The sequence below is a fragment of the Mobula hypostoma genome, chromosome 1 (assembly GCF_963921235.1).
Source record: "Mobula hypostoma chromosome 1, sMobHyp1.1, whole genome shotgun sequence".
NCBI lineage: Eukaryota > Metazoa > Chordata > Chondrichthyes > Myliobatiformes > Myliobatidae > Mobula > Mobula hypostoma.
In genome coordinates, this window is record NC_086097.1 from 249529561 (window position 1) to 249553746 (window position 24186).

Here is a 24186-nt window from a genome sequence, read left to right on the forward strand (position 1 = left end):
CAAAACCCTGATTTGCTTAGATTTTAAGTACAAACCAAAACATATGCCACAAGGCCCTCAGCAGAATTTGGATCTGTACAATATCTCCATTTGGGGAGATACATACCCCACACGGCCCTCAACAGTATTTGGATCTGTACAATATGGGTTATCCCGGGACGATGGACCGGTTCATTTTCAAACATCCATAAGGCAATTTTGCCATGAGTTTATTTTAGAACGTGGAACAGTACAGGCCATTCTGCTTGCAATGTTGTGCCAACACTTTAACCCACTCTAAAATCAATCCAACCGTTAACTCGCACACAACCCTCCATTTTCCCTCATTGATATGTCTATCTGAAAGTACCTAATGTATCTGCCTCTGCAACCACCACTGGCAGCACATTCCACACACCCACCCCTCTGTAGAAAACCCACCTCTGACCTATGTATGGGATATTGAAGATACTCCATATTTTCCTCCCAACACCTTAAAGTTTGGCTTTCTTGTGCTCGGCATGGAGGGAAAAAAAAGTCTCTGGCTGTTTATTCACTCTATGCCCCTTATCATCTTGTAAACTTCTCTCACCCTCCTTTGCCCCAGAGGGAAAAGATCAAGCTCATTCAACCTATCCTCATAAGACATGTTCTCCAACCCACGTATCATCCTACAAGTCTCCTCTGTACCCTCTCTAAACCTTCCACTTCTTTCCTATAATGAGGCAACCAGAAGTGAACACAATACTTTGTCCAGAAGGTGGAAAATGCATAACCATGCTCATGCACCAATGCATAAAATGCACATGCCTCCACAGTATTTCATTAATGAGCATCAAATACATACAAATTAAAGGTTGAATAGGTTAGGACTTTATTCCATAGAACGTAGGAGATTCAAGGGAGATTTGATAGAGGTATACAAAATTATGAGGGGTATAGATAGGGTAAATGCAAGCAGGCTTTTTCCACTGAGGCTAGGTGAGACTACAACTAGAGGTCATGGGTTAAGGGTGAAAGGCAAAATGATTAAGGGGAGCACGAGGGGAAATTTCTTCACTCATAGTGTCTTGTGTGTGTGGAATGAGCTGCCAGCACAAGTGGTGCATTGCAAGCTCAATTTCAACGTTAAAGAGAAGTTTAGATAGGTACAAGAACGGGAGAGGTTTGGAAGGCTATGATCCCAGTGCAGGTCAATGGAAGTAGGCAGTTTAAATGGCTCAGCACAGACTAGATGGGCCGAAGAGCCTGTTTCTGTGCTGTACTTTACTATGACTCTACAACTGATAAAAAAAAAGACAATTACAGCTGCCAGTAAAAGTCACTTGCAGTCAAACATTTCAAACTATTTTATAAAAATGGAAATAGTTTGGAAGAATAGCCCTATTGCACAACAGGTCATGAGCACAAACTACAGAGATGTTATCCATTATCCCACACAAGAAATCTGATAAGGATATTGGCAGACAAGAGAGAAATTAATAGATAAGCAGGAACTCAGCTAAAAAAAAAACAAAAATGAAACAAGAGAATGCTCAGACTTGGCATAAAAATCAAGGCAAAAACAGCAATGACAGTTCAGTGCTTAATATGATATTAATAACCATGACACATAAACATAAGAGATTCTGCAGATGCTGGAAATCCAGAACAACACACACACACACACACACACACACACACACACACAACACTGGAGAAACTCAGCAAGGCAGGCAGCATGTAAGGAGGAGTCAACATTTCAGGCCGACATCCTTCATTAGGACTCATATAGGCATTTCAAATGGTTCAGCATGAACTAGATCGTCCAAAGGGTTTGCTTCTGTGCTGTAGTTTTCTGTGACACCATATCACAAAGCTGCAACGCGCATGCTGTCGACCGTAACAGAGACGGGTAAAATAGACAATGAGGAGAGGGCATTTCCTGTGAGAATCACTGGAATAGTTTGAAGGATTCATACTTACTATCAACAGGATTTTTCATTGGATACGAGCGAGTGTAATTGTCAACACATTGAATAAGCTGTGGGCTGATGGAGGCACAATAGTTTTCCACAGCTTTAATCTGCGATTGTGTGGGAGAAGAATCTGTCCGGAAAATAGCGTGGCAGTATTCTCGACAGTTTGTATGCCGACCCGCATAGCTGCAGCATAAAGATCCCACTGTAATTTAACAAAAGCAGATTGTAATTCATTCATCAGTTTAAAGATCCCTATTTGTTCATTGAGCATATAGATCTTTTTCTGACATACTTCAGAAAATCTGACAATTTCTCACTTTGAAAACACCGAATGACCATTTCAAGATTCAAGATTGTCACAAGTACATCAAAACATACAGTGAAATGTGTCATTTGAGTTAACAACTAACACACCCGACAGTGTGCAGGAGGCAGTCCACAGAAGTCACCACCATGCCAGTGCCAACATGGCATGCCCACAACGCTTGGCAGTACACCACAACATCAACTTCTACCTCAAGAGTTGCCTACCTGGGGTCCATGGATCCCTCGGTGAATGGTAGGGGTCCATGGCATAAGGCAGTTGGAACCCCTGCTCTACCCGCAGCCAACACCCCCCCCATCTTTTTTCTCAGATGCTGCTTCCGAGGACTGATGACTTTGTGACTTCTGAGGTGGCTGGAGGCCAAAGGAAAATCCAAAAACTCTGATGTAGGTGGAGTACAGGGTGGTGGATAAAGAAGGGTGTGGGCGGGTAGTCGGGGATGTTAGTGTGCATATATTGCTGTTTATTCGATGAGCCTATTATTGAAAGACATGTGGCTTTTGAACTTCCCGATGCTCCTTGCCCATTTTGAGCGGCCATGGAACTTTAGAGATGTTACAATTTTTTCCTCTTTCGAAACTTGCAGAAGGTTCTTAAAGTATTTTCTGTCCTTAAGGTCTCCTGCTGGAACAGACTTTGAAGTAGAGTGTTTGACTCAGGTGCCCACAATGCCAATAATGTCAACCATTATAGGGACCACCTCCACGTGATCAGTCTCCACAATGGTGACATTGCCCTTAGAGAGCCATGGGAAGATTTCCAACATTTTATTGGATTTGGAAAGGAACATCTTCCAGGGTTTTTCTAGGGATCTTGATTGTTGGGGGCAGTTCTGTGTGGCAGTGAAAGTTCAGTACAAAATCTATCCTCTTGTACACTTCAGTGAAGTGGTCAGTGATGACTTAAAACAGAGTCTCAGAATGGAACATTGAAACGTACAACTCAGGAACAGGCCTTTCAGCTTACAATGTCTGTTGCAACCACAATGACAAATTCAACCAATCTTTTACACCTACACCATGATCCAATTCCTGCACATTCTTCCAGCCACTATTCAATCTGCTTCCATAACTACCCTGGAGGCCCATTCCAGGCATCATCATCATTATATGCAGTGTCCTTGTCGTATGACATGGGGGATCATGGTCTCATGACCATGATTGTTCTTGGCAAATGTTTCTACAGAAGTGGTTTGACATTGCCTTCTTCTGGGCTGTGTCTTCACAACGCAGGTGACCCCAGTCATTATCAATACTCATAGAAAACATACAGCACAATACAGGCCCTTTGGCCCACAAAGCTGTGCCAAACATGTCCCATGTTAGAACTACCTAGGCTTCGCCCAGAGACCTCTATTTTTCTAAGCTCCATGTAGCCACCTGGGAGTCCCTTAAAAGACCCTATCGTTTCCGCCTCCACCGCCGCCACCAGCAGACCATTCCACGTACTCACCACTCTCTGTGTGAAAAAACTTACCCCTGACATCTCCTCTGTACCTACATCCAAACACCTCAAAACTATGCCCTCTCGTGCTAGCCATTTCAGCTCTAGGCAAAAGCCTCTGACTATCCACATGATCATTGCCTCTCATCATCTTGTACACCTCTATCAGGTCACCTCCCATCCTCCATCGCTCCAAGGAGAAAAGGCCAAGTTCACAACCTATTCTCATAAGGCATGCTCCCCAATCCAGGCAACTTCCTTGTAAATCTCCTCTGCAATCTTTCTATGGTTTCCATGTCCTTCCTATAGTGAGGCAACCAGAATTGAGCACTGTACTCCAAATGGGGTCTGACCAGGGTCCTATATTGCTGCAACATCACCTCTCGGCTCTTAAACTCAATCCCACGATTGATGAAGGCCAATGCACCGTATGCTTTCTGAACCACAGAGTCAACCTGCATAGCTGCTTTGAGCGTCCTATGGACTCGGACCCCAAGATCCCTATGATCTTCCACACTGCCAAGAGTCTTATCATTAATGCTGTATTCTGCCATCATATTTGACCTACCAAAATGAACCACCTCACACTTATCTGGGTTGAACTCCATCTGCCATTTCTTAGCCCAGTTTTGCATCCAATCAATGTCCCGTTGTAACCTCTGACAGCCCTCCACACTATCCACAACACCTCCAACCTTTGTGTCATCAGCAAATTTACTAACCCATCCATCCACTTCCTCATCCAGGTCATTTATAACAATCACAAAGAGTAGGGGTCCCAGAACAGCTCCCTGAGGCACACCACTGGTCACCGGCTTCCATGCAGAATATGACCCATCTACAACCACTCTTTGCCTTCTGTGGGCAAGCCAGTTCTGGATCCACAAAGCAATGTCCCTTTGGATCCCATGCCTCCTTACTTTCTCAATAAGCCTTGCATGGGGTACAATATCAAATGCCTTGCTGAAATCCATATACACTACATCTACTGCTCTACCTTCATCAATGCGTTTATCATAAATTCAAATCAAAAATTCAATCAGGCTCGTAAGGCATGACCTGCCTTTGACAAAGCCATGCTGACTATTCCTAATCATATTATGCCTCTCCAAATGTTTATAAATCTTGCCTCTCAGGAACTTCTCCATCAACTTACCAACCACTGAAGTAAGACTCATTGGCCTATAATTTCCTGGGCTATCCCTACTCCCTTTCTTGAATAAGGGACCAACATCTGCATCCTCCAGAGGTTCCAATCCTCTGGAACCTCTCCCATCCTCATTGCTGATGCAAAGATCATTGCCAGAGGCTCAGCAATCTCCTCCCTCGCTTCCCACAGTAGCCTGGGGTACATCCCGTCCTGTTCCGGTAACTTATTCAACTTGACGCTTTCCAAAAGCTCCAGCACATCCCCTTTCTTAATATCTACATTTTCAAGCTTTTCAGTCCACTGCAAGTCATCCCTCCAATCACCAAGATCATTTTCCATAGTGAATACTGAAGCAAAGTATTCATTAAGTACCTCTGCCGTTTCCTCCGGTTCCATACACACTCTTTTATTGTCACACTTGATTGGTCCTATTCTCTCACATCTTATCCTCTTGCTCTTCACATACTTGTAGAATGCCTTAGGGTTTTCCTTAATCCTGTCCACCAAGGCCTTCTCATGGCCCCTTCTGGCTCTCCTAATTTCATTCTTATACTCCTTCCTGTTAAGCTTTATAATCTTTTAGATTTATATCATTACCTAGTTTTTTTGAACCCTTCGTAAGCTCCTTTTCTTCTTGACTAGATTTACAACAACCTTTGTACACCACGGATCTTCTACCCTACCATCCTTTCCATGTCTCATTGGAACATACCTACTCAGAACCTCACGCAAATATCCCCTGAACATTTGCCACATTTCTTCTGTACGTTTCCCTGAGAACATTCTGTTTCCAATTTATGCTTCCAAGTTCCTGCCTGATAGCCTCGTATTTCTCCTTACTCCAATTAAACGTTTCCCTAACTTGTCTGTTCCTATCCCTCTGCAATGCTATGGTAAAGGAGATAGAATTGTGATCACTTACAATCACGCCTCAGAGACTGTCTGCCTGGCGTCAGTGGTCACATAACCAGGACTTGTGATTTGCACCGGCTGCTCATACAACCACCCACCACTTGCTCCCATGGCTTCACAGGACCCTGATTGGGGGTGGATAGGGAGGGGGGTCTGAGAAGGTGCTTCACCTTGTCCAAGGAGTCCTGCCGCCTAGCGGAGGGGCGTAGCACCTTACACCTCCTTCGGTACAGACAGGTCTCCACCCCGCCACAAAAAGTCAATTAGCTCATGTTCCGTGTCAATACATTTAATAGAACACAGCATAATTTCCTAGTTTTAGGAGAAGGAAACTTACTCTCATTTCTGTTGACGCAACTGAAAAATGCAGTCTGAAATAAAAACAAAGAACAACACTTAGATTAGTAACAGTGAGACAAGGAATTTGAAAAAAAAACATTTTATACCACAAGTATCCCACAAAACCATGCTACCACAACCTCCTTCAACATGAATGCGTGCCATGCCATTAACAATTATATTTCCAGTCAGGCACTGCAGTAATTTTGCAGAATACTTTCATTTTGTCATCTGCTACTCGCCCTTCTCCCCATGTGCCCCAAATCTGAAGCATTCCTATATTAGCCTTTAGCTAAGAACTGAACTTTGTTCTGTCAGTGGTCAAATAACAACACAAACTTTAAATGTTCTAGGCTAAAAATATTTCCTGCATAGTTAACATTATATTACCACATATTATGCTGCAAGAAGACACTTATTAAAGCCACATAAACCCCATACCCAAAACAAAACCAAAAGAAACAAATTTCCATTTTTTTTTCCTGAAAACATTGGAGCCAAATGTCAATGCAATGTGTAAAGAAATAAGACAAACTGGATGGTCTGGTCACAACTATACAAGAACCAAAATTTTAGATGTAGTTGGTGTAGACCATGAAGTGTCAAAAGATGTGTGGACAGTAAGAACAAAGCAGTGGAAATTATAGTGGGTATTTACAGACAGGACTGCAGTAAAGAAAAAAGTAGTGATTAAAGACCTCGGGGAGAGAGAGGAAATCTTGAAGCAGTCACAGCAAGACCTATAAAAAATACAGCCAGTTTAAATCCATGTAAATGCATGTACTTATCCTGATGATTGACAATTTAAAGTTAATGCCCTAAAACAATTTCACCCGATTTAATGGTAAACAAGTATTCTCAAAAATGCAATGCTTAAAGGATTAAAATAAATATAGCTGAAGGATTAAGAGCCCTCTAAGAGGTTAGTTTACATTTCATGACAATGTGCTAGCACAAGAATGTTACACACTTTAAACTAAGTATAAAGTTCGTATCAGAAAGCTGAAATAGCAGTTGCAATTACAAGTCATTACAATTCTCAATGATGTTAGTTTTCCTTTTTTCCCCTCATCTGTGATCATTTTATTCAGTCTTTAAGTCATCAGCCACCAATTGAAAAACAAATATTAAAAGAGAACATCAGAATTGCAAATGTAAATACGACAATTCTGCAGATGCTGGAAATTCAAGCAACACACATCAAAGTTGCTGGTGAACGCAGCAGGCCAGACAGCATCTAAATTTAAAAACGTAAACACGAGGAATTCTGCCTGGCCTGCTGCGTTCACCAGCAACTTTGACGTGTGTTATCAGAATTGCAAATTACTCATGAGAAAATACTACTTTCAAATGTGAGAATTTCTTCCACTACTATCTGACCTTCAATGATCATCTCAATATATAGCTACGTATGTATATTTAAAAAGCGACCTGTACCTCTGGATTTTTTTTGCACCTTCATATTATGCTATCTCACATATACAGCCACACCTGTGTGTTGAATGACCAAATTAATGACTCCCCTACATATGAATGAGCTCCCATAATATTATTATATTCAAATGTCTGATGTACATACACAATTCTAATAATGGCAGAGCTAGTCTCTCTCTCCACTTTAAGTAATTGTTTTTCCTTATAAGATAGAGGAGCAGACCCTGTATCACACCCCACCCCTGGCACTCCTCCTCTGCCACCTGTCCCACAACCCTCCCACAGTGCTCCACCACACCATTCACAGCATCTTTTGCGCCTGCCAGATTTACAAACTTGCCCTTTATCCACAGACAAGTACAGTATTGTACAACAGTCTTAGGCACTATATATCTGGCAAAGACTTTCGCACAGTACTGTACTGAGTCAATCCATGAACCACAATAGAATCAATGAAGGATCACACCCACCAGAATGGACAAGCAACCCATGTGCAAGACAACAAAATGTGCAAATACAAGAGAGAAAAAAAGACTTTTGCAGAGTACTACATATTATATATACTGTACATACACAGTATATTGCAATTTGTGGCTAAAAATGAATAACATATTCAGGGCCTGGATTGAGGAGGAAAGAGTTTTGTGATGGGGAGGGAACTACAGTGATTGGTAGAGTGAAGTTTCCTTGAGGACCTGGAGAGAGCAGTCCATTTCCTTCTGGTTCACAAGCTGTGAACCACCACCTGCCTTCTTTAGCCACAGTCTCTTTTATTCCCCCTTTTACAGCGAGAAATTGTTTAATTTCAATATTGTGCTACATTTATTAATATTTGGCTACACTGACCTCAAATTCCTTTCGACAGTCCTTAAGATCATTCTTTGAAGAAGCCTAAAAGAAACAAATTAACACACATGTAATCAAAACAGTAACAGAAATGATAACACTTCCATGAACATATTGGATGTTGTGATTACTTTTGACAGAAGTGGTACTTTACCAACCGAAAAACATTTGGGTGTTCTTGCGTCACAGAAGTCATAAGTTAAATGTAAGTTTTTCTTTATTCAATAAACAATAGATTCACTTGTTTGTTGCTATGGGTCTCGATATTATGCAGGTATCTCTAAGTTCACTGTACACAACACAGTGTTTGATTTTGCTGTTCCATGAACATGGTTTTAAAGTTTATGCAAGGAATAACTTTGACAGTTTGATATTTGCAACTCATTTTGTACTACAGCTCGTATGAGAAATTAAACCTCAGCAATATTTAAAGTTCGAAGTAAATTTATTATCAAAGCACATATGTCACTATGTACAATCCTGCAATTCATTTTCTTGTGGGTAATCACAGTAAATCCATAATAAAAATTCAAATATCCAGAACAGGTTTTAATTATTTTATTTCTCTCCAAAATTTTCACTTTGTACTTGAATCATAGGAAGTCATTCCTGCCTGTGGCCATCAAACTTTACAACTCCTCCCTTGGAGGGTCAGACACCCTGAGCCAAAAGGCTGGTCCTGGACTTATTTCCTGGCATAATTTACATATTATTATTTATTTATGATGCAACTGTAACGAAAACCAATTTCCCTTGGGATCAATAAAGTATGACTATGACTATGACTATGAATAGTTGATCAGAGATGAATTTTAAGGAATGCTTTCAAGTGACACCACTGCCTCATCATTAGGGACAGATAGAGTCTGTGGCATGTCGAGTTATTGAGCGAATATTTAGTTCTCATTGCACTGCAGATCGTGGTCTTTATTCGGGGCTATGCTATGGTTTGCTTGGTGGGTGGGGAGTGCTGACTGTTTTTGTGGAAGTAAGGGGGAAGGTGGAGGGTCGATGCTTTGCTGCTTCTTGAGTGAGGGAGGGGGCTTTGGGATTCTAATGTTTTTTTACTGTCACTCATTCATTGGGGCACTCTTCTGTTTTTGTGGATATCTGCAAAGAACAAAAATTTCCGGTTGTATATTGCATACATTCTCTGATATTAAATGGAACTATTGAGGAGGTGTAGGTAGAAACAAATAAGGTTAGGGAATGAATTACAAAGACCTGAGACCAGAAGACCATAAAATATAGTGGTGATCTTAAGGCTTTAAGTTGTTCAAGGATTCAGCAAAGAAAGGCTTCGGTCAGAGAAAGCAAAGGAAAAAAAAGCTCCATTTCCCCTCTTCTTTATATCTACTCAGGGATGACAGGTGGGATTGTGCAATGTTCCTCTTGCAGGATGTGGGAAGACAGGGAGACCTCCAGTGTCCCTGACAACTACAACCGCGAGAAGTGCATCCGGCTGCAGCTTCTACAAACAGCGTTAAGGAGTTAGAGCTGGAACTGGATGAGCACCGGGTCGTTTGTGAGGCTGAAGAGATGACAGATAGGACCTAGTGAGAGGTAGTTACACCCAAGGAAACTGGGTGACAGTCAAGAAGGGGAAAGGTCTTGAGGTACCAGCGTTGAGTTCCCCTGTGGCCATCCGCCTCAACAACAGCTAAATCACTTCAGATAGGGTCGACTGGGATGACCTAACAGAGGAAAGTCACAGTGGTCAGGTCTCTGGCACTGAGCCTGCCTCTTTGACTCAGACAGAAAGTGGGGGGGAACGGGGAACCGGAAACACACTGTGGTTCGCTGTGGTAAACGTTAGTTAGGGAATGGACAGGAAGTACTGAGGGCAAGAACGAGATTCCCGGATGGTACGTTGCCTGCTGGGTGCCAGGGTCCAGGACATCTCAGATCGAGTCCACAGCATTAAGTATGAGGGTGAACAGACAGAAGTCGTGATCTACGTAGGTATGAATGACATGGGTAGGACGAGTGACAAGGTTCTGCATAGGGAGTTAAAGGGCAGGACCTCCAAGGTTGTGATCTCAGGATTGCTACCCAATGCCACATGCTAGTGGGGCTAGAACTTGGAAGATTGTACAGTTCAATACGTGGCTAAGGAGTTGGCAGGGCATAAGATTTTCGGATCATTGTAACAAATTCCACAAATTCACCACCCTTCAGCTGAAGAAATTTCTCCGCATGTTTGTTTTGAAAGGGTGCCCCTCTATCCTGAGACTATGTCCTCTTGTCCGAGACTCCCCCACCATGGGAAACATCCTTTCCACATCTAGTCCGTCTAGGCCTTGCAACAATCAAAAGGTTTCAATGAGATCCTCCCTCATCCTTCTGAATTCCACCCAGTGTCATCAAACGTTCCTCGTATGATAACCCTTTCATTCCTGGAATCATCCTCGTCAACCTCCTCTGGACCCTCTCCAATGCCAGTGCTTCTTTTCTAAGATGAGGAGCCCAAAACTGTTCACAATTCTCAAGGCGAGGCCTCACCAGTGCCTTATAAAGTCTCATGGGGAGTAAAAATCTTTACGTTACGTCTCCATCTAAATGTGCAATGTGCAATTTATAAGAAACAGTATGTACAACAGGTCAGTCAATATAACATAGAAATACAATTGTATCAGCATGAATTAATCAGTCTGATGGCCTGGTGGAAGAAACTGTCCCGGAGCTGGAACAAGTTTGTGGTTGGGGTGACTCGGGTCCCCAATGATCCTTTGGGCCCTTTTTACACACCTGTCTTTGTAATTGTCCTGAATGGTGGGAAGTTCACATCTACAGATGCAATGAGTATTGTTAACAGTTCTGGGCTCCTCATCTAACATCAGATGTGCTGGCATCGGAGAGGGTTCAGAGGAGGTACACAAGGATGATTCTGGAAAGTAAAGGGTTATCATACGAGGAACATTTGATGGCTCTGGGTCTGTACTCGCTGGAATTCAGAAGGATGAGGGGGGATCTCCTTGAAACCTTTCAAATGCTGAAAGGCCTAGACAGAGTTGATGTAGAAAGAATGTTTCCCGTGGTGGGAGAGTCTATGACAAGAGGGCATAGAGGGGCGTCCATTTAAAACAGAGATGCAGAGAAATTTCTTTAGCTAGAGAGTGGTGAATTTGTGGAACTTATTACCACAGGCAGCTGTGCGGGCCAGGTGATTGGATGTATTTACAGCAGAGCTTGATACATTCTTGAATGGACACAGCATCAAAGGTTATGGGGAGAAGGCCGGGGAGTGGGGCTGAAGGGGGAAAAAAGGATCAGCATGATTGAATGGCGGAGCAGACTTGATGGGTCAAATGGCCTAATTCTGCTCCCATGTCTTATGGTCTTGATGTTGCAGGCTGAGACCAATTGACTAATATAGGCCATTAACTAATATCTGTTGTAATGTGTCAATGAAAGCACTTTGATATCTTCTGCTGTCAGTCCTAAAATGGCAGCATATCAAAATGCATTAGATCACATGTTCCCATGTAATGTCCAAAGCATCGTGAAATGACCAGATCAACAATTATCCTTCAACGTGTAATATCAGAAAAGTAAACTGGGTATTTGCTGATTTGTGATTTTGAGATGTGTGAAATTAAAAGGGAAATCATCTTTAAGGAGCCTGTACATCCAAAGACTGGTCACTGTAAATGGTCCCACCATTAGGTAAGGGTTAGGGTGAAATCGGGGTGGTCAGGGCTTGCGGGATGGTGCGGCTCAAAGGGCTGGAACAGCCTACTCTATCTTTAAATAAAATAAAATGGATTATGTGAGGCTATGTTCTAGTTTGTGCAATCCCTTTATGGTGCCAGCGATCACTGATCGGGCTTTGATTCCTGCCACTGTATGTAAGGAGTTAAAAACACATTCTCCCCTTGAGCACGTGGGTTTCCTCTGGGTGCTCCAGTTTCCTCCCACATTCCAAAAACATACAGGTTCGGGTCAGTAAGTTGTGGCCATTCTATGATGGCACCTGAAGTGTAGCGACACTTGCGAGCTGCGCCCCCCCCCCCCCCCCGCCACCCCCAGCACAACCTCTGACTGTGCTGGTCACTGATGCAAAACACCGTACTTCACTTTATGTTTTGATGTGCACATGACAAATAAAGCTAATCTTTAGATCTTTTAAACAATCCTCATTTAGCTCATAATGTCTAAGCCTGACTTTTGTAGAGCAGTGGTGTCAGTCCCATTCTCTACATCTGCCTACATGTGAACACTAACTGCTGCCAAAAGTAATTAACCATCAACATGAGCATCCTCAGCACATTATAAAATGCTTTTACTGCTTTTGTAAATAAAAGCAACTTCTGCCATCTTAATAACGAGGGGGCGGCACGATAGTGTGGTGGTTGGCACACCACTTTACAAACCAGTGACCCGGGTTCAATTCCCGCTGCTGTCTGTCAGGAGTCTGAACGTTCTCCCCGTAACTAAGTGGATCTCCTCCAGATGCTTCAGTTTCCTCCCACAGTCCAGTGATGTACTGATTGGTAGGTTCATTGGTCATCGTAAATTGTCTGGTGATTAGGCTAGGATTACATTGGGGATTACTGGGCGGCTTGGCTCAATAAATAAAAAGAAATAATAAACTTTAAAAACATTGTATATTTCAGTACAGAGCCATCTGAAAGCCACACACAGCTGAGGTGCATTACCTGCTTACATGCACGTCGACAGTCCAAGGAAATGGCGAGTTCACAACACCCCAGGCCAACCCAGCCTTCTGACTTTCTTGGTGCTCCTACAATGTGAATACAGGAGAGATTTGTATCTGATGATGAATTGCTTGATAGAACAAAACTGCAAAGGAATCTAACAAAATAAAGGTTTTCATAAAAAGTTTATAAAAATGGGTTTTAAACATCACAACCTGACGAAAACAGTCTGCTTTAAAACCATAAAGCAATGAATTTTTGTATTTTGACTTCTGAAATGTGAAACTTTAATATGCTCTGGGATTCAGATCTGAGGACTCAATTTGGTTCGGAAGGTTGTGAGGTACCAACTAGAGAAGGGGCAGTGTTGGATCTCCCGTTAGGGAATGAGATAGGTCAGGTGACAGAGGTATGTGTTGGGGAGAACTTCGGGTCCAGTGATCACAATGCCATTAGTTTCAATATAATTATGGAGAAGGATAGGACTGGAACCAGGGTTGAGATTTTTGATTAGACAAAGGCTAACTTTGAGGAGATGCGAAAGGATTTCGAAGGAGTGGATTGGGACAGTTTGTTTTATGGGAAGGATGTAATAGAGAAATGGAGCTCATTTAAAGGTGAAATTTTGAGGGTACAGAATCTTTATGTTCCTGTTAGTTTGAAAGGAAAGGTTAAAAGTTTGAGAGAGCCATGGTTTTCAAGGGATACTGGAAACTTGGTTCGGAAAAAGAGAGAGATCTACAATAAATATAGGCAGCCTGGAGTAAATGAGGTGCTCGAGGAATATAAAAAATGTAAAAAGAATCTTAAGAATGACATTAGAAAAGCTAAAAGAAGATACGAGGTTACTTTGGCAAGTAAAGTGAAAATAAATCCAAAGGGTTTCTACAGTTATATTAATAGCAAAAGGATAGTGAGGGATAAAATTGGTCCCTTAGAGAATCAGAGTGGACAGATATGTGCAGAGCCAGAACAGATGGGGGAGATTTTGAACAATTTCTTTCCTTCGGTATTCACTAAGGAGAAGGATATTGCATTGTGTAAGGTAAGGGAAACAAGTAGGGTAGTTATGGAAACTATGATGATTAAAGAAGAGGAAGTATTGGCGCTCTTAAGGAATATAAAAGTGGATAAATCTCCGGGTCCTGACAAGATATTCCCCAGGACCTTGAGGGAAATTAGTGTGGAAATAGCAGGGGCTCTGACAGAAATATTTCAAATGTCATTCGAAACGGAGATGGTGCTGGAGGATTGGTGTATTGCTCATGTTGTTCCACTGTTTAAAAAGGGTTCTAAGAATAAACCTAGCAATTATCGGCCTGTGAGTTTTACGTCAGTGGTGGGTAAATTGATGGAAAGTATTCTTAGAGATGGTATATATAATTATCTGGATAGACAGGGTCTGATTAGGAACAGTCAACATGGATTTGTGCGTGGAAAGTCATGGTTGACAAATCTTATTGAATTTTTTGAAGAGGTTACTAGGAAAGTTGACAAGGGTAAAGCGGCGGTTGTTGTCTATATGGACTTCAGTAAGGCCTTTGACAAGGTTCAACACGGAAGGTTAGTTAGGAAGGTTCAATCGTTAGGTATTAATATTGAAGTAGTAAAATGGATTCAGCAGTGGCTGGGTGGGAAACACCAGAGAGTAGTGGTGGATAACTCTTTGTCAGATTGGAGGCCGGTGACTAGTGGTGTGCCTCGGGGATCTGTACTGGGTCCAATGTTGTTTGTCATATATATTAATGATCTGGATGATGGGGTGGTAAATTGGATTAGTAAGTATGCAGATGATAGTAAGATAGTTGTGGATAATGAAGTAGTTTTTCAAAGCTTGCAGAGAGATTTAGGCCAGTTAGAAGCGTGGGCTGAAAGATGGCAGATGGAGTTTAATGCTGATAAATGTGAGGTGCTACATTTCGGTAGGACTAATCAAAATAGAACATACATGGTAAATGGTAGGGCATTGAAGAATGCAGTAGAACAAAGGGATCTAGGAATAATGGTGCATAGTTCCCTGAAGGTGGAATCTCATGTGGATAGGGTGGTGAAGAAAGCTTTTGGTATGCTGGCCTTTATAAATCAGAGCATAGAGTATAGGAGTTGGGATGTAATGCTGAAATTGTACAAGGCATTGGTAAAGCCAAACTTGGAGTATTGTGTACAGTTCTGGTCACCGAATGGTAGGCTTATTCAGAAAGTCAGAATGCATGGGATCCAGGGAAGTTTGGCCAGGTGGATTCAGAATTGGCTTGCCTGCAGAAGGCAGAGGGTCGTGGTGGAGGGAGTACATTCAGACTGGAGGATTGTGACTAGTGGTGTCCCACAAGGATCTGTTCTGGGACCTCTACTTTTTGTGATTTTTATTAACGACCTGGATGTGGGGGTAGAAGGGTGGGTTGGCAAGTTTGAAGACGACACAAAGGTTGGTGGTGTTGTAGATAGTGTAGAAGATTGTCAAAGATTGCAGAGACACATTGACAGGATGCAGAAGTGGGCTGAGAAGTGGCAGATGGAGTTCAACCCGGAGAAGTGTGATGTGGTACACTTCGGAAGGATAAACTCCAAGGCAGAGTACAAAGTAAATGGCAGGATACTTGGTAGTATGGAGGAGCAGAGGGATCTGGGGGTACATGTCCACAGATCCCTGAAAGTTGCCTCACAGCTGGATAGGGTAGTTAAGAAAGCTTATGGGGTGTTAGCTTTCATAAGTCAAGGGATAGAGTTTAAGAGTCGTGATGTAATGATGCAGCTCTATAAAACTCTGGTTAGGCCACACTTGGAGTACTGTGTCCAGTTCTGGTCACCTCAATATAGGAAGGATGTGGAAGCATTGGAAAGGGTACAAAGGAGATTTACCAGGATGCTGCCTGGTTTAGAGAGTATGCATTATGATCAGAGATTAAGGGAGCTAGGGCTTTACTCTTTGGAGAGAAGGAGGATGAGACGAGACATGATAGAGGTGTACAAGATAATAAGAGGAATAGATAGAGTGGATAGCCAGTGCCTCTTCCCCAGGGCACCACTGCTCAATACAAGAGGACATGGCTTTAAGGTAAGGGGTGGGAAGTTCAAGGGGGATATTAGAGGAAGGTTTTTTACTCAAGAGAGTGGTTGGTGCGTGGAATGCACTGCCTGAGTCAGTGCTGGAGGCAGATACACTAGTGAAGTTTAAGAGACTACTAGACAGGTATATGGAGGAATCTAAGGTGGGGGCTTATATGGGAGGCAGGGCTTGAGGGTCGGCACAACATTGTTGGCCGAAGGGCCTGTACTGTGCAGTACTATTCTACGTTCTATGAATTATAGGAAAGATGTCAACAAAATTGAGAGAGTACAGAAAAGATTTACTAGAATGTTCCCTGCGTTTCATCTCCCAAGTTACAGAGAAAGGTTGAACAAGTTGGGTCTTTATTCTTTGGAGCGTAGAAGATTCAGGGGGGACTTGATAGAGGTATTTAAAATTATGAGGGGGATAGATAGAGTTGACGTGGATAGGCTTTTTCCATTGAGAGTGGGGGAGATTCAAACAAGAGGACATGAGTTGAGAGTTAAAGGACAAAAGTTTAGGGGTAACATGAGGGGGAACTTCTTTACTCGGAGAGTGGTGGCTGTGTGGAATGAGCTTCCAGCAGAAGTGGTTGAGGCAGGTTTGATGTTGTCATTTAAAGTTAAATTGGACAGCTATATGGACAGGAAAGGAATGGAGGGTTATGGGTTGAGTGCAGGTCAGTGGGACTGGGTGAGAGTAAGAGTTCAGCACGGACTAGAAGGGCCGAGATGGCCTGTTTCCGTGCTGTAATTGTTATATGGTTAACATTCCAGAATCTAGTGATTATTGAAAGATCATTACTAATGCCTCCTCAATCTCTTCAACTACCTCTTTCAGAACTCTGAGGGAGGTGTAGTCTATCTGGTCCACGTGACTTATCTACCTTCATACTTTTTAGCTTCTCAAACACCTCCTCCTTAGTAATAAAAATGACACTCACTTCCATCCCCTGACACTCTCGCATATCTGGCATTGTGCTAGTGTTTTTCACAGTGAAGAATGACGCAAAATACTTATTAAGTTTGTCTGGCATTTCTTTGTCCCTCATTACTATCTTTCCAGTGGTCCAATATCCACTCTCACCTCTCTTTTTATATATCTGGAGAACTTTTGGCATCCTCTTTTATATTATTGATTAGCTTTCCTTATTATTCATCATTTTTCTCCTTACGTATTTTTGTATTTTGACTATTGTAACTACACACAGACCAGATAGCGAAAAAAAAACATTGCGCATACCCTTCTGATTATGTCGATATACTTTCAATGCAGACCTGTTGAACACAGTCCATCTGGTAGTTGAATAAAGTACTAGTCTGTGTGGTGATTTTTAATGTGGCTGCAGTCTGGCTCTTGTAATTGGCCTTCCAGTGACTATTTTTAAAACTCGACATCTAGTACAAATCTGATACCTTGTGGTTCTATCCCACTCTGTTTAAATATTTCAGCATGTAACATTTTCATATTTTAGATGAAGAGTCCTGATGAATGGTCTCTGCCCGAAATGTCAACTGTTCATTCATTTCCACAGATGCTGCCTGACCTCTGATATTCCTCCAACATTTTGTGTGCGTGCTCTGGATTTCCAGCATCTGCGGAATCTCGTGTTCGACATATTTTAAACACCTGTTTTAATGTTTTGTACAAGATCAAAAACACACTAATGCTTAATGCCAACTTGAATGACAGAGTTCTTGATCATCGTTCTTTGATGTGCATTCTGGTTATCACCCAATCAAGATGCTATCCAATCACTGAAGGAAAATATGGTCTTACTTAGTTCCATATGCAAGTTGAAGTTTAGACATCTTAACACCCTGCTACCCCCAGCACACATGTACTGTGCACTCTCTCTGAATGCCCTGCCACCTCCGCCCCCCCCAACCTCCACAGCACCACCACTCTCAGAATCAGAATCCAGTTTAATATCACATGTTGTGAAGTTTGTTGTTTTGTGACAGCAGTATATTGTAATGCATAATAATAAAACTATAAATTACAGTAAATAGACATAAAAATAAAATTAAATAGGTAGTGCAAAAAGAGGGGGGAAAATTATACCAAGGTAGTGTTCATGGGTTCCACGTCCATTCAGAAATCTGATGGCAGAGGGGAAGAAGCTATTCCTGAAATGTTGAGTGTGTGTCTTCAGGCTCCTGTACCTCCTTCCTGATGATAGCAATGAGAAGAGGGCAATGCTCTCACCTCAGCCACCAAGACAGAGATCACAGGGTCACCAGATGCTACAAGGATTCGCACAAGTATAGTTTTATTCTCCTTTTCAAAGCATGAAGTAAAGGTGTTGAGCTCATCTGGGAGTGAAGCATGACAGCCATTCATGATGTTAAGTTTCACTTTGCAGGTAGTAATGTCCTGCAACCCCTACTAGGACTAATGTGCATCTGATTCCATCTCTAACCTCAATCAGAATTGTTTTTAATCCCCTTAAAATAGTCTTCTGTAAGTCATATCTGGGTTTCTTATATATTACTGGATCATCGATCTCGAATGCCACAGATCCAGCCTTCAGCAGACAACGAATCTCCTGGTTCATCCACAACTTTTGGCTTGGGTATGTCCAGTACGTTCTCAAAGGCACACACTCATTCACACAGGTCTTGATGAAGTCAGCAACAACTATGACTTGTTCATTCAGACTTGAAGATGAATCCCTGAATCCAGTCCACCAACTCAAAGCAAACCCTGACCATACCTTATTGGTTCTTACCACTGATTTTGCAGCCTATATGCTGACAGTAGAAATAGTGCCAGGTGATCAGACTTTCCAATGGCATGTTAAGTGTTCTTGATGGTCTTTTAACAGGGGTCAAGGGCGTTGCCTCCTCTGATTCCACTGGTGATAAGTTGGTGGTAGTTATTCAGAGACTTCTTCAAGCTGGCCTGGTTGAAATCCCCTACAATGATAGGAAAGGCATCAGAGTGCGCAGTTTCGTGCCTGATAATTATGTTGCTCAGCTCCTCCGGTGCCTGCCCAATATCGGCCTGAGGAGGGATGTACACCACTATCAACGTGATGGCAGAAAACTCTTCGGTAGATACAATGGACAACATTGGACCACTAGATTTTCCAGGTCCAGTGAGCAGGACTGAGACAGAACCGCCACGTTTGAGCAGCACAATGAGTGAATCAGAAAACATACTCTACCTCCTCCACCTCTAAAAAACCGCACCAACTCGGACGTCCTACCAATGTGCAACAAACAACAAACTGTGCCAATACAAAAAGAAAAAGATAAATAAATAAAGCAATAGATATTGAGAACATGAGATGAAGAGTCCTTGAAATTGATTCCTTCAATGATGGAACATTTCAGTGATGGGGCAAGTGAAGTTGAATGAAGTTGTCCCCTTTGGTTGAGGGATAATAACTGTTGCTGAACTGGTGGTGAGAGCCCTAAGGCTCCTATACCTTCTTCCTGATGGCAGCAATGAGAAGAGAGCATGAATTGGGTGGTGGGGGTCCCTGATGAGGGATGCTGTTTTCCTGCGACAACGCTTTGTGTTGATGTGTTCATTGGTGGGGAAGGCTTTGCTTGTGATGGTGTTGGGCCATATCCACTACTTTTTGGTGAATTTTCCATTCAAGGCCATTGGTGTTTCCACACCAGACTGTGATGCAACCAAAGTATTCTCCAATACATAGCTATAGAAATTTGTCAAAGTTTTAGATGTCCTGCCAAATCTTCGCAAACTCAAGTTGAGGAGTTGGCATGCTTTCCCAGGCCAGGTCCTCCAAAACAATAACTGTGGACTGGCTCAAAGACCTCCTGTTTCCTCCTTCTGAAATCAATAATAAGCCCCTTGGTCTTGATGACACTGAGGAAGGGGTCATTATTATGAAACCAGCTTTTCAACCTCCCTCCTATATGCTGATTTGTCACCACCTTTGATTCAGCCAATAATAGTGGTGTCATCAGCAAACTTAATCACGGCATTGGAGTTGTGCTTAGTCACAAGTATAAAGCGAGTAGAGCAGGGGACTAAGCACACAGCCTTGTGGTGCACCTGTGCTGATGGAGATTATGGAGGAAATGTTGCGGCAATCTAAACTGATTGGTGTCTGCAATTGATAAAAATAGGATCCAATTCCACAACGAGGGTCCAGTTGCACAATTGAAGCCAAGGTCTTGCAGATTATTGATTAGTTTTGAGGAATGATGGTATTGAATGCTGAGCTGTTGTTGATATAAAAAAAACATCCTGTTATGCACCTTTACTGTCCAGACGTTCCAGGGTTGAGTGAAAAGCCAATGAAATGGCATCTGCTGTGGACCTGTTGTGCAGGTAGGCAAATTGGAGCAGATCCAAGTCACCTCTCAGGCAGGAGATGATGTGTTTCATCATCAAACTCTCAATACACTTCATCACTGTGGATGTACATGCTACTGGATGATAGTCACTGAGGCAAGTTACCACTTTTTTCTTAGACACCGGTATAATTGAAGCCTGCTTGGAGTAGTTAGGTACCACACACTGCTAAAGCTAGAGGTTAATGGTCTGGGTGAACACTCCAGTCAGTTGATCAGCACAGGTCTTCAGTACTTGGCCAGGAACCCCATCTGGGCTGTATGCTTTTTGTGGGTTCACATGTCAGCCTCAGAGACTGAAATCACGGGGTCGCCGAGGGCCATGGGAGTTCATGATCCATGCTTTGAGACTCAAAGTAAGCAGAGGAGGCATTGAGCTCATCTGGAGGCAAAGCCTGCTATCGCCCTTGTTGTTTGATTTAACTTTACAAGAGGTGATAGGATACAGAGGAGGAGAAATCATAAATATAGCACTGACACAAATTCCTTAAGCAGGAGCTAGTATCCTTCTATCGCTGAAACAGGAATGCAAATTAGTCTCTGTGGCACAGGCTTGCTGGGCTGGTAGTGTCTGTCATCATTCTGTATCTCTAAATTCAAACCCAGCATTGCCACTATCTGTGCAAAAGAAGTCAATAAGAGAATTTATATTTCTTGATGCATGTACAGTCAACATGGATTCACATTACAGAAAATCACAATATGGAGAGTTTTTAAGGAGCAGAACACCAACCCTCCCATAAAATGGGAATTGCCTATATAACAATAAATTAACAGCATTTGTAAAAACAAAAACACTACAGATTTCTTTTGCTAGAAAAAGATTAAAGCACTTCTCTATTTAAAAAGACAAAGATGATAATGCATGGGAAAGAAATACAGATTTTTTAAAAAATAAAGTCAAAGACAAGATAAGAACAGTACCAGTTATAAGAAAACAGGTTAACATACAAGATTCGTTTTTATCACATATATATTGAAACATATAATAGAACATAAAACATTGAAAACCTACAGCACAATACAGGCTCTTTGGCCCACAAAGCTGTGATAATAAAGTGTATCACTTGTGTAAACAACCAAAACAACTTAGAGATATGCTGGGACAGCCTGCAAATGATGCCACACATTCCAGCACGAACATAGCATGCTGACAACGCTCACAGAACACAGAACACAACAAATAACAAAACAACAGCAACAAAACAAGACCTCTTCCTCAATGAAACCCACTCATCCACTGACACGAACAGTCCTCCAGGCTTTGACGAAAACAGGCAAGAAAATGGAACTGAGACCAACATCAGATGGGCCATGGTCACTGGTGCTGTAATTGCGTTATGCTAACCGCTAGGCCACCTTGCCACCCTTGTATGCGTTGCTCTGGATTTCCAACATCAAATTGGTTAAAGTCAAGAATGTACAATCTATTGAACTTGGCCCCAACATATGCATTTACTTCAAGTTAAATTCCTTTAATCTGCAAAGTTCACTGGCTCATGTTTCTCAGTTACAATCAACATGACTTACCAGGCAAAGAAGCGTTGATGCAAACCCAGAAATCAAGCTGAAAAACAACACATATAAAGAGCATTAAAATATTTTCATCTCATTCTTTAAATCATTCCAGATAAAAATGACTTTATGCACTTTCACAAACGAAAGACAACACGGGGCTCACTTTCCATCATCGTCTAACCAGAAAACATCTCAGACTTTTAGTTTCATAGAACATAGAATAGTACAGCACAGTACAGGCCCTTCAGCCCACAATGTTGTGCCGACCTTCAAACCCTGCCTCCCATATAACCCCCCACCTTAAATTCCTCCATATACCTGTCTAGTAGTCTCTTAAACTTCACTAGTGTATCTGCCTCCACCACTGACTCAGGCAGTGCATTCCACACACCAACCACTCTCTGAGTAAAAAAACCTTCCTCTAATATCTCCCTTGAACTTCCCACCCCTTATCTGAAAGCTATGTCACCTTGCATTGAGAAGTGGTGCCCTGGGGAAGAGGCGCTGGCTATCCACTCTATTCATTCCTCTTAATTTCAGCTTTTCAGTACTGACAATGATATGCAGCAAGTAAATTAGAAATACAAAATGAATTGCAATGGACTACATCCTTCTTACCATTGACTCGGGACAGTAGCCAGGCAACCGCTGCAGCAGATACTTCAATCGATCTTCACTTTTTGTGGATGTAAGCTGGTGACATAAAATTAAACACAGACTGGATTAAATGTACACTCCATGTAGAGTCATAGTCATACTTCATTGATCCTGGGGGAAATTGGTTTTCGTTACAGTTGCACCATAAATAATAGTAATAGAACCATAAATAGTTAAAAAGTAATATGTAAATTATGCCAGTAAATTATGAAGTAAGTCCAGGACCAGCCTATTGGCTCGGGGTGTCTGACCCTCCAAGGGAGGAGTTGTAAAGTTTGATGGCCACAGGCAGGAATGACTTCCTATGACGCCCTGTGCTGCATCTCGGTGGAATGAGTCTCTGGCTGAATGTACTCCTGTGCCCAACCAGTACATTATGTAGTGGATGGGAGACATTGACCAAGGTGGCATGCAACTTGGACAGCATCCTCTTTTCAAACACCACCGTGAGAGAGTCCAGTTCCATCCCCACAACATCACTGGCCTTACGAATGAGTTTGTTGATTCTGTTGGTGTCTGCTACCCTCAGCCTGCTGCCCCAGTCGAGTACAGTGGGTACAGCCCCGTTCATTAGAGGCAAAGGCCTCCCCACCAGAATCTGTCATCAAAGACACCCCCCCCCCCATCCAGGGAATGCCCTCTTCTCACTACTGCTATCAGGCAGGAGGTACAGGAGCCTTAGGTTCCATACCACAGTTATTACCCCTCAACCATCAGGCTCTGAACCAGCGTGGATGACTCACTCAACAATGAACTGATTCTACAACCCATGGACTCATTTTCAAGTACTCAGCAACTGATGCTCTCAGTATTAATTGTTTACTACTTATTTCTACTTTTCTTACTTGCACGATTTGTCTTCATTTGCACATTGAATGTCAGTATTTATGTAGTTTTTCATAAACTCTATTGCACTTCTATATTTTAAATGGCTGCAAAGAATGAATCTCAAAGTTGTATATAGTAACATACAAGTACCTTGATAATAAATTTACTTTGAACTTAAGCATAAGATTTTATTTTTTTATTTATTACGACACTGGTGCCATGTAGCCCATCAAATCCATGTTGGTTGCCAGCACAGCAATCCCATCAATCCAATTCCTCATTTCTTTATGATCTCACAAATGATTCTTCCTCCCTCACACGCCCATGACCACCTTCATTAATGCTTTTGCCACCTACCTGCTCTAAGGGGCAAATTACAGTAGAAAATGAGCCGATATATTTTGAATGTGGGAGAAAAGAGAAGCAACCTGTGAAAACCCACATGGTCCTGCAAAGAACATGTAAACGCCACACAGACAGCACCTGAGGACAGGATCGAATACAGGACCCTAAAGTTGCAAAGCAGCAATGCAACGATTACTGCACCATACTACCCAACATATCTACCATCCTAGCCATCATCATTATGTGCCATGTTGTATAGCATGGGTGATCATGGCCATGACCATGATTGTTCTTGGCAAACTGCATTCTTCTGGGCAGTGTCTTTACAAGGTGGGTGACCCCCAGCCATTATCAATACTCTTCAGAGATTGTCTGCCTGGTGTCAGTGGTCGCATAACAGGAATTGTGATC

At 42.3% G+C, this 24186-nt stretch overlaps 1 protein-coding gene across 11 annotated transcripts in view; it reads right to left on the bottom strand.

Moving 5' to 3' along the window:
* The window catches only part of reck (reversion-inducing-cysteine-rich protein with kazal motifs), a 206482-nt gene that overhangs the window by 90212 nt on the left and 92084 nt on the right, over positions 1-24186 (bottom strand). For all 11 annotated transcript variants that reach the window (XM_063067016.1, XM_063066939.1, XM_063067008.1 and 8 more), the window contains 6 exons: positions 22564-22638; positions 21958-21994; positions 13048-13133; positions 8390-8434; positions 6108-6141; positions 1945-2142 (listed from right to left, as the gene is read on the bottom strand). In XM_063067016.1, the coding sequence (XP_062923086.1) occupies positions 1945-2142; positions 6108-6141; positions 8390-8434; positions 13048-13133; positions 21958-21994; positions 22564-22638 (475 nt within the window). The remainder of the gene's footprint in view (positions 1-1944; positions 2143-6107; positions 6142-8389; positions 8435-13047; positions 13134-21957; positions 21995-22563; positions 22639-24186) is intronic.